The sequence below is a fragment of the Harpegnathos saltator genome, unplaced genomic scaffold (genome assembly GCF_003227715.2).
Source record: "Harpegnathos saltator strain DR-91 unplaced genomic scaffold, Hsal_v8.6 scaffold213, whole genome shotgun sequence".
Lineage (NCBI taxonomy): Eukaryota > Metazoa > Arthropoda > Insecta > Hymenoptera > Formicidae > Harpegnathos > Harpegnathos saltator.
The window spans coordinates 1185791-1197478 of NW_020229999.1; the positions used below are offsets into that span (position 1 = coordinate 1185791).

At 52.2% G+C, this 11688-nt stretch overlaps 1 protein-coding gene across 1 annotated transcript; it reads left to right on the top strand.

The window, feature by feature from the left end:
• Window positions 1-1106: 1106 nt before the first annotated feature.
• LOC105192648 (probable inactive tRNA-specific adenosine deaminase-like protein 3) lies at window positions 1107-5410 on the top strand. The gene is made up of 2 exons (XM_025298285.1): window positions 1107-1538; window positions 4104-5410. Exon 2 carries the CDS (start codon window positions 4112-4114, stop codon window positions 5408-5410), a length of 1299 nt encoding a protein of 432 aa, XP_025154070.1. The 5' UTR covers window positions 1107-1538; window positions 4104-4111.
• The last annotated feature ends 6278 nt before the right edge of the window (window positions 5411-11688 follow it).

Consider the following 11688-nt stretch of genomic DNA (forward strand, 5'->3'; position numbering starts at 1 on the left):
CTCAATTTCCTTCAACCGAAAATACATAAGATTTTGCTTGCAAGAGACAATACCGTGTTGTTTCCTTTTCTCAATTTCCTCGTTTTAACGTACGATCAAGGTAAACCGCTTTCGTTCCTATAGTTGGACCAATTAACAGCGCGACACACTCGACGACTACCTCACGATGCTTTGACTCACCGATGCGTGCAGATACGATCGATTTGAAAGGTTGCGCGTTCTACCGAAGAAAATTCGGAATAAAAATAGAAATCGAGACTGCGATCTTTCTCGAGACGTAAAATAATTCTGCCTCAAGAAGGATCTCGAATTGTCTTATAAATTAATATCGTGTCACGCGCGTGATACATTTTCTCTTGTGACAATACATTTTCTTTGTTCTTTAGTTAAGAAAAGAACGATAAAGAGAGACGCTTTCTTCGAGTCAAAGCGAGTTGCCTTGCAGCGATCGGTATAACATCACGACGCGCGAGTGTTTAGCGATTACGTTAAAACTTTTCTTTGAAAAGCGAGTCTGTGTGTATGTACTCACATGTCCGAAGTTTCTGTAGACGTGTTTTCAATCAGTCTATCCAACAAGGAACGCAAACATCGCAGCGTCGTTATCGCGTTATCAGATTTATTTGCACGAAGTGAATGATCCGCACGAAATTCGCGTAACAGCTGCAAAAATTCATCGTAACATACATTGCGGGAAATATCATGGAATTCGATTTTTATATATGTATATATATATATATATCGTCATAGATTGATCGTGCGGTTTCACCGCGGCCATTACAATTCAATAAAAATTACGCAACCTATTTCTATACAAGTTAACCTATTTCCACGAGACTCCCTTCGCAACGGCGATACAAAAGTTACATATTCTCTCATGAATCATAACTAGAAAGAGATACAATAAAGGAAAACCAAGAAAAATGAAGTTTTACGTTCTCTCTTGACCGTTTCACGCACGTTAAGATCTGTCAGTACGATGGAAAGGAATCATCGAGGATCATTGTTGAACGTCACACTCGTGAAGATCGCGACCGCGATATCCCGCGTGTGTGCGCTAAAATCGATGAAGAACGCGTTTTCAAACAGGATAATCGTACCGATGTGATGGTGATATTCCTCCCCGAGATCTTGCCCAACCGCCATGAACGACTCAGCGTTTCAACGTCGGCGACGACGTTCGCGCGCGCGGAAAACGACGGTATCATAGACCTGCCGATGACAATGTCGGATGCGAATCCGTCGTGTGCTTTTTAACGCGGACACCAGATGGAGCTGCTATCGCGCTAGCCGCTGATAAACAGCTCAAGCTACGGCAAAGAGACGCGAGCCGTCGCGACGACGCAAACGGTGCAACCTCACGTGCATTAACCGCTCGATACGCATCGCGATTGACCACGTGAACTCGTGTGCGACGCTCCAGGACCTCGAACTTCGACCCCGGGACACGGGCCTTATGGGCATTTGGCCGTGAAGGCGCGTGGAATTTCGTGAGAGGCGTCGCGACCGCGTAACAGCAGCAGCAGCAGCAGCAGCAGGTAAGAGAATACCTTGCTAGAGGCGTACGCGTGCACGATGAACACGTGGCGTCGCGACGATGTGTCGTGGGTGCGCGACGACCGAGCTCCGTGTCCCCGCTGACGTGATCGTCGGGCGTCGCGATGACGGTTGACAGCTAACGGCCAAACATGAGCGACACACGTCGCGCGCGACCCAAGGCCGTGTCCAGGGGAGACATGTTGCCGCTCCGTCTCGATCTCTCGAGACTCGAAGTCGCGCGAGCGACTTTTCGCGCGAGTGTTCGAACGAATTCGAACGCGCGGTCCTGCGCGCGTAAAGCAGGAGAGAAAAAGAGGAAGAGAGACGGAGCGCGCGCGCGCGGAATAGCGCGGAATGCGAGACGCGATCGAGACACCGAGACGAGCGGAAAGCCTCGTCTCACTTGTTGTTCTTTTTCCGTTATATAAGCGCTCTCTTGCCCCGCGAATGCGCAAACGGACGCCATCTCGGCCGACGTCGACTTCGGCGCGACTCGCTTCAGAATTCGAACGAACGAAGCGCGCTCGCGACTGTCGTTTTCGAATCGCCGCGACGCGACGTGTCGCGCGGATTCGCGAGAATGGACGGAGAGGCTCGGTGAGGAGTTTTGGTCGATTTTTCTTCCCCTCACGAGAACCGCTTGTCTCCGTTGATGTTCTCTTGATCTCTCTTTCTTTTTTCGCGGCATGTTTTTTCTCCTATTTTTCGTCAGTCTATTCCTCGAGTACTCGAGTGCGGAAGATGTGTAGCGTAACGGTATCGCGATATCAGATATCGCGCGGCTGATATATCGAGCGAAGTAGGTCCCCTAGCAGCACCCAACGGCCGGCACGTCGATGCAACACAATTTTGTCGCAGAACTCGGGATTTTGCGTAATAATCCGTCGGATATTTACGACCCGTCGCGCGACACGGTGCATACGCGGCTTTCGACTACGATCAACTATATACGCAGCGTATAGTGCGAGTTACACAACTAAAAGACCTTTACGTGGAAATCTCTGCATGCAGCGAGGGAGAGAGTTCAGTCGCGTTCGCTCGCGCCTCTCTTCCTGTCTGCGCTCTTTCAGGCAACAGCGATTTTTATAATTGCATATTGAAGTAATTTATAGTCAGAGAATTTAGTTTTGTATGGTATTAAGCACTGTTGTAACACGGCGATGATAAACTTATTGCATATTGCTGTTACCACTTTTTCCTCGGAACAACAAATACATATGGTTAGCGCCGAAGATAACTGTTGTTTATAATGAAATTAATTAAACAGTTAATTAGATAATTATTTCTCTCGTTGCGCTTTTGTTCAACATTTCGTGCTACGTCTACGAGATGTTTTTTCAAAATTAATTGCCTGTTCTCATGTTCCGACTGCCCGAAGAAGAAAGCCACCTTCCTTTTCATTCTCACTATCGCGGCATTATCGCATAATAACGCGTAAATAATAAACAGTGCTATATAACAGTGCACACGTTATGCAATTAGCTGTCGCTAACGCTCAAGCTTGATGTTTGCTCGCGCACAGTCGAAATTAGGGGAAACCGATTTCAGTCTGAAACCATTAACACGTCTCGCTTCGTCCTCGCGCAGACGGCGCGATACCATGCAATTGCGCCTAACTCTGACAATCGATCCGGCCGTGGCCCAAGTTGACAGCAATTTAAAATCGCTTTTACCCACGTAAAACGAACCGCCCGACCGACATCGATTACGATTAAGATTCACCCGCGGCGCAGGATCGTCCGCGCTCCTTCTCACTCTCGCCGAAAGATTCGCTCTTGAATCAACGCTCCTGACCGTCACACGAGAAAATGCCCTCAGACCACGCGATTACGAAAAATAAAAAATACGTCGGTTGATTAGATAAAGTCATAACTTGGATAAGCTTACCTCGTACTACCGGCCAGATTAGATTTTGCAGTAAAAGAAATGATGCGCTAAAGTAAATTCTCAGTCTGTTCATAGAAACAATTTTTGTTGCCAGAGTGACTAATTATTTGTTACAATAAATTCGTTGATACATAAATTTCTGTCGATGCAACAATAGCTATCACTTCACATACGTTTTATCTGAAAATTCTAAACCGCATCTTCCACCGGTTGGTTCCAGAGAATTTTCTTGTTCCTAGACTAACACATATATCGTGTCACGATATATCTGATTTCCTCTTGCGATATATTTAATTTCTTCAAACATAATTATCAGTAGCTCTGAGACTTAATTGTTATAATTGGACAGGGAATTGACTGTACGCATATTACAAATTAGCGAGGCTAGTAGTAGAAGAAAGTTTTCATCCAAAAGTTTTAAAAATACTTATAGCATAAGAGCTGGTGCTCTACAAGCTAGACAGTAAATTACGATTAACGACGTAACAATGTCATTCTCTTTGTGCGCGCATGAGGATACAATGTATGTACAAAAGAAAAAGGAGTAACGAGAGAGAAGGAGAGAGAGGAAGAGAAAACAATTGCTACAAGGAATAAAGAGATAACGACGAACAATCCCCAGTAAACATCATCGCCGAGGAATCTTCTAACGAAAAGTGAAGGCAGCGTCTTTTCAGGCTGGAAGATGTCGTCGGCGAAGAGTGTCAAGGTGAGCAGGACAGACCCTGCGAATCGAAGCTGGACGGCGAAGCCGATCGTAGGTTTCGAGTTCACGGAGGCTCCCAAGCTGCAGGAAGTTTACGTGGGTCTCCTGAAGCAACGGAAGGACACCTCCGCCGCGATCAAAAGCGTATCCGCCATCCTGCCGGGATTCCAGCATCTCAGACGTTGCTCCAACGGCAAGCTGCTCCTAGCTCCGCTCCGCTCGGACGAGTCGTCGCCGGCCAGCGGCCGCGACGACACAGTCAGCGAAGGTGAGCTGAAGAGCCGGCTGAAGGAGAGAGGTTTCGACCTCTCCTTGTTGGAGGACAAGTTCCAAGTGACGAAGGTGCCGGCCAAGGCGCCACGAACGAAGTCGCAGGCCAGCGAAGCTTCCAAGACCTGGCCGGTGAACTTTCACCCCGACGCGACGATCGAGCACTTGCTCGACGGCTCCGTTTTCGATGAAGGGAGCTTGCGCGCGATCGAGGGGATCATGTCGCTGGTGATAGAAGCCGCCCGGCTGGAGGCGGTCGGCGACGAGCGCTGCACCGGCGCCGCGGCGGTCGTCGATCCCGAGGACGGCAGGATCTTGGCCGTCTCCGCCGCAAGGCTCGACCGGCATCCCATGTGGCATGCCGCTATGTTGGCGGTGGATCTCGTCGCGAAACTCCACGGCGGCGGTGCGTGGCGCTTAGACGACGAGGACCGGCAGCGCGAGGAAGCCGCAAAGAAACGCACGAACGACGGGCAAGAAGCGAAGAAGGATGCGCCCGATGGCCAGCGGGCAGACTCGTGCGCGGTCATGAGCGAGGACGAGAAGCTGAGGACACGGCTGGTGAGAATCAAGAGGAGGTACGAGGAGGACACGCCGTTCTGCTACCCGAGGTCCTTGTCTACTCTGGCGTTTCCGCCTCGAACGTCCTTCGAGACTCAAGAGCCGCGGAAAGGACGGCGGAACAATGGCGCGAGGACGATGACGAAGGAGGAAGGTCGCGGGGCCGACGCACCGTGCGCCGGCAAGTGCGGGCCGTATCTGTGCACCGGCTACTGGGTGTTCCTGCTGACGGAGCCGTGTCCTCTATGCGCCATGGCGCTGCTGCACTCCAGAGTCGCGCGGGTCTTCTACGGCGCGGCGAACCCGCGCGTCGGAGTCTTGGGCTCCAGGGCGATCCTGCATACAATGCCGGGCTTGAATCACCGGTACCGCGTGTGGAGCGGTATCCTGGAGCGAGAGTGCCGGCGTGTGGCGGAGGAGCTCGACGTGCGCCGACGTAGCATCTGAATCTTGTCGGCCTGCGCGAGCCCGGCGAGGACGACCAGACGCTTCGAGAGTGACCATTCTCGCCGCGATCTCTGGGAACAATCGGCGACGACGACGCTGTCGCGAGGCCGAACAATGGAGAGGGCTAGCAATTGTCCGACGGACGTTCGTTCGTTCGCTCACTCACTCGTCGTTCCGCGGCTCGAGTTCTTGTGTAAAATGCGTTATTGTTCGTCCCAAGCGACATTGTGGCATTTCCACGAAGCGTTGCGTCACAACCGGCAGCTAGCTGCTCTGCATACGCGTGTATCATGAAAGGAATTCGTCCGTTAATCGAGGCAAAGCTCGAGCGGCGAGTAAAGCTGCCGGTTAACCCGGAAGAAAACGTCTCGAATGGCAGAACCTGCCGAGAAATCATGATATCGAAATTCGAGTAACAAGGCAATCTCCCGGAATACAATTTGCACTGTCACAATCTCGTCGCGCCGTCAGCGTCAGCTTCCGCTCACTTGAGCACAGCAAAAGATACGATCGAGTAGATATCCATTCGGAAAAATTGTATACTTGAGGAAAGTTGTACTCCGAGATATCGCTTCGATGTTTGTGTTTCGCTGTTACGACTTGTCGACAAATCGCCCTGGTCTTTTCATGGACAATGCGCGTTCATCGAGGTGTCTTCGGTCTATTCCTCGACACGGCCCGGATACTTTCCGACGTTCCCGATGGGACGATGATCCAAGCCAGGTGAATTATTACGGGAGGTCTGTCCCGGCGCTCGAATCTCATCAGCACGTCGATACGCCGCGATACGAGCAGCGATAGCTTAGATACCGTGGCGCAGTGCGCGCCACAACCGGTTTTATAATTTCAATCGAAAGCACGCAACGGCGCAAAAGACTTTACACGTGGTGCGGACGTGTGTCCAGGCCATTACGGCCGCCGTCTATACGCGCAACCTTGACGCTTTGACGCGCACGCCTGCGTTCCTGGCGCGTGCATGTGCGTCCGCATCTGCTCGAGCTTCTTGGTGTGCACGTCGAATTAACACTTGTGTTTGCTGTCACGCTGCGTGACGTGCCATCACTCCCTCTCTCTCTCTCTCTCTCTCTCTCTTTCTCTCTCTCCATCTCAAAGAGAAGAGAAGATTGTGAAAATCATTTCTGTATGTTCTTTTGTCTCGTCCACGACGACGACGACGACGACGACGACGAGGCGTGTTTTTCGGCTTGAATGAGCCGCTGATTGTGTGTGTGTGTGTGTGTCTTTAAGACGCACACGTGGCTGTCTTCGTCCTTTTGAGAGACTGAGGAGGGGAAAAGAGAGGAAAAAAGACAAAAACATCCGACACCGTGTCGAAAGAATCGAATCAATTAGCGGAGCTGCCAGTTCCACCGGCAGTTTCTCTGTTTGTTAACACGCGAACGCTCGCGCGAAGTTATCGATGAGGAACGTGTCGGAGGAGCGATTGAAAATTCCCGAAGAAAAAGACATCCTCGCTCGCAAAAATCCACATTGTCGACGAACTGTTGCCTACCGTGACAACGAGACGGGCCCGTGCGCATTCGATTATGTCGGTGCGCACCGCGCGGCGGCCGCGAATCGTAAATCATCGGCGTGATTTACACGTGTGCGCTCGTTCAGACGCCCGCCGTGACAGTCGACAGCTCGTTTAATACAGCGGCAAACATTCGTTCTCTCTGCGCGACGATAAACGATGCGCGCGCGCGCGCGCGCGCTTTTCTCATTCGCCGGCTATTTTTCTCGCGCGGATTTCCCAGCCCGAGCCGCGCGGCGGTCCTATTATCTCCCGCAGCGCGACGTCGTTAATTAACACGTTCATTGCCAAACTGAAAATTTGAATTTCGTGTGGTGGCCAAAGTTATTTTTTCTTTTATTTATTTTTAGTCGTTTTGTTGCACGATTGAACTGGCGTTGAACTGAGTCTTTTCGAGGGTCCTGGTTTGTCACTCATGATCCAAAACAATCGCGTGAGGGGCCGCAACACGCGATATCGCGTGAACGGCGATGAACGTGTTAAGGAAGGAGATCGACTCGGCGAATTCGTTCGTACGAACGCTCCGATATGCTGATAACACACGCGCGCGCATGCGTACTCAGGCAGCTTGGTCGCCGAAAACACCTGATATATGATTCTGCGATGCTACGATGATACGAGGAAACGAGATCGCGCCGGTGAGGTTTCTCCGGCGGGCTGCAGAGAGAGGATTCGCGCGATCGGACGCGGACAATTTGATTAATCGGACGAGATTTAATGATACCTGAGAGCACACGTCGCGCGACGTTTGGAGATTGATGATAATTAATCAACTGTTACATCAGCGGCTAGTAAGTTATGAGGGAATGCGCGCGCGCGCGCGCGCGCGCGTGTTAAGTATTAAGCATTTTCAAATGATCGGCGCGTCGGACAGAATTTGTTGTAATTTGTGCGGACGATGACAGTATTGTATCTCTGCGATTTGTACAAGCCAAACGCAACCAGTTCGGACGACCTCGTTTTCAGCGCGTTAAATTCGCGTCCGCCGATTCCGCCCGCAGATACTTTCCAGCGGGACACACGACGACTTTTGACATCTTTTTGTAAGAATAACATTATGATAATAAATGGGTCACAGTGAGTGCTGAAATACGTATCGCAAAGTATCATTTCTCGTTCATGTCGCTCCCGCCAGCTGTTTTCGCTGGCCGACATTGACTTTTCAGTTGCCGTATAAATGCGACTTCCGACGTCACGACGATCGTCGAGTGTAAGTAGGCGAGAGAGAGAAAGAGAGAATCCCATATCCGGGTCTCCGTGTCTCCGATGAAAAGAAAAAGAAAAAATGAAAAAGACGGAGAGCATCACACGCGCGCAACTTTGTTTATTGCGAGCCGCTCGCACATCGTGGCTCGTCACGATAAGGCCGGGTGAGCAGAACGATCGTGGTGGTCGTTGATCTCGAAAAAGTCCGCCGGATGCAAAGTGCAAGGCGACACTCCGCCGACGGCGGTTCTGGAGAGAGTAGGCGCATACAAATCCTCCGCTTAGGAGACATTATCGTCGGCTAACGCGATTTCCGAATGTCCGGTTGAATGATCAGTTTCCGCGGGTGCTCGCGTCGCGTCGACGTCGCGTCGACGTCGCGTCGACCTTTCGCGCTTGAACTTTCGCCGTTCTTGGAGTTCGCGCGCGAGACTCGCGTAGATTCGCGATGCACGAATTGTGCGCTAACGCGAGTGCATCGCGTCGGCGAATAGTGGTGCCTGTAGCGGCGCGTTTGCCGTAATCTCGAGACCGGCATTTTCGTTCTTGTCGATCGTTCAAACTCCCAGTTGCAAAGCAATCGCGCGACGATCGTGCGACGTGTGGATCCACTTGGTGGAGCACCCGCGAGCGAAGGAATCCCACGGAGGGTATCCCCTTGGAATCTCCGGATTCTTGGCTGCGCGTTCGCGCGCTCCAGAGGCTGCTTCTTGATCCGCTGCGGAGCGAGTGGCGTCCACACGCGACGGTGACCCCGCGGATTGACATCGATCAGCGAAACCACAGCTGATCCATTCCGGAGAGGAGAGCCGCTGCACGCTCGATTGTTTATAAAAGGAACCGAGAACGGGACGAGACGGGAGAAAGGGAGAGAGGGGAGAAATAAGGGGAAAGCGAGGAGAGAAGCTGACGTGATGGAGCGAAGAAATTGTGGATCGTAAATTACGAGACGAGGAAGACGATAGCGCGTTTACCCGACGATAGCTGATGAGGAGAGTTCGCACGATGAGTTGGAACGATGAACCGCGACGGTGGAAATTTTACGAACAGCGAAGTTCGTCACTGACGGATGTGGACTTTAACGGTCATTATGTTCACACCTGTTCGCTTATTATCTCTGTTATTCTTCATGCATGCGATAACAATAATTGCAGGGACTAGAAGACCATTAAAGCTCCCCCGATCCGTAGTCTTGACGTTTCTTTTCTTATTCGTGCTGTCAGCCGTCGTACATGACGCTCGTGATCCACCAACCGTGATCACGATTACGGGATACGGATAAAGAGGATGTCGCGAGGATCTGCAAATAAACGTGACGAAAACCGGCGAGAGCGAAATAGACGCCATCGTGATTGCCTTACGAAGCAACGAATACCACTGTCGCTTTTCTTGTTTCAGACTTTCCTCGAATCAAGTCGACGCCAGAAGTCGCCGAGGAGCGTGCGCGAGTCGGAAAATTTCACGGTAAATCGCGAAACCGATAGAGCGTGCATAGCAAACAACGCTAGATCTGCTCGACAAACAGAGCTCAGTCGAGGTGGTGCTCGAACGGTGAAATAACGTCGTCGAGAGGCGTCCTTCCCGAAGTCGACACGTGATTGACGACGACGACGACGACGACGACGGCGACCACAGACAGACACATCGGCACCTCGGCGTGACGTTAAGCGGCAGAAACGCTCGTGGAACAAAAGAGTGTCGACGTAAAAGAGCGTGTTCTTCCCGCCGAGTGTGCACAGAAAGCGAGAAGCTGCCGAGGTCGCACGGCGCGAAAAGCCACGATATCAGAGATAACGTTTCGAAACTAAATAATTCGCTCAGCAAACAGACAATTCTTACGACTCGTCTGCCGCGAGATTACGACACTGACGATTGTAGCCGCCGGCTGGCAGTCGCGAACTACGCCAATTCGCAAAGTACTGCTCGTCGAGGTCGCCTTCGTCGTCGGCCATCGTCGAGCGCTTCCGTCCTGGAGTCTCCAGCGCGATCTCGGCGGGCCGGCCGTGGGGACCGTGGACTCTCGGCACCCTCGCGGACGAGACCAGCGCGAGCTCGCCCGAGTTCCTTATAATTCGTACGCGCGCGCGCGAGCGCGCGAGTGAGCGAGGTCGCGCGTGTGTATAATAAGAGCAATAATAAAAACAATATTAAAACAGTCCGATAAAGTGTGTGCATCTTTGACGATCAGCAGCGCAGCGTGACGTCGCAGCTGATAAGTAGGACAAATAACTCAGTCGGAGCTGCTCTCCTTTCTTCGAATTTGCAACGTCTACAAGCAGAAGATAAGTTCGAGGCCGCGCAGATAAATTGGGAAGCTATCGCGACACCCGGAGCCGCGGAGCTGACAAATTCGAGGAGACCCGAGACCACGTTCGTGGTCCGTCGTGTGACCGTGCGTGCGAGTCTGTCCGCCGCTTCCCGAGGCACCGCTTCCAGGTGACGATCGCCAGGTGGCAACGCACAAATTCGCGACACACACAACGTCACGACAGCGCCGGACGAGGATAAAGGAATCGCGTCTCCGACGTTGATCAGCACTGAGTGGTTTCAATTGAGCGCCGACCCTCGCGAGCAGTGCTCATTGGCCAAGCTGTTAATTCCTCGAGGCACGACTGGAGCGGATCGCTCGCGGACGTTCCAGCATTCGCGTCGGGACCTCGAGTCATCGGACAATCCGCCGACCGCCATCCACCGTCTCGCCGAGCGCGCTTTGGTCCTTCTGGTCTCGAGCGAGACAGCATCTCTTCTTCGGGATCTTCAGGAGCCCGTGTGTGAACTTGAAGAAACCAACATCGCGCACGCTCGTGGATCCTCAGTGCTCGTGCACAGTGAACACTCGTCGGAGGGAACAGACCCGAGCGCGAGCGACCCGAAAGTCACTGTGAAGAGCGCAGGAAGTGCAACGTGCTACGAGTGTCCTCTCGTCCTCGCGCAGTGAGCGAGCCTCAAGATCCCGAGAAAGTATTCGTCGACGGAAGAAGAGATCGGCTAACGCCTCTTTCTCTCTCTCTCTCTCTCTCCCCTCCTCCCCCCTCTCTCTCTTTCTCTCTCTCTTTCTCTCTCTCTCTCTTTCTCTCTCTCTCTCTCTCTTTCTCTCTTTCTCTCTCTCTCTCTCTCTCTCTCTCTCTCTCTCTCTCTCTCTCTCCAGCATATTGTACCGAGCTTTCGAGGACTCCCGAGTGACGAGAGCATTCGAATCGCATCCGACTCTCTCGGCGACTGAATGGCCCAAATCTACTGGTTGTTGCTCTTCGAGAGACTCTGATAGTGTCTTCTCGCGCGAACGCAGCGGGAACACAATACTGAGAAGAGCTAGAAACGGCGAATATCGCGGGCGAATATCAGGGTCGAGCCCCTTCGTCCGGCCTTCGCGGGAACCTTCGCCTTGCTGATCCTTCTTCAAGGATCCAGATCCTTAGCCGCTATTCGTACCGTTTTGGGGAACGTGACCGACGAAACGGGACGCACCGCTGACGTCGTCCACCACGGGCCTCGTTCTTCCCTCCCAGGGGATCAGGTTCTTCTTTCGAATGGCACC

Excerpts from the sequence above, each read along its gene's own strand:
- LOC105192648 (XM_025298285.1), top strand. The coding sequence starts at position 4,112 with ATGTCGTCGGCGAAGAGTGTCAAGGTGAGCAGGACAGACCCTGCGAAT.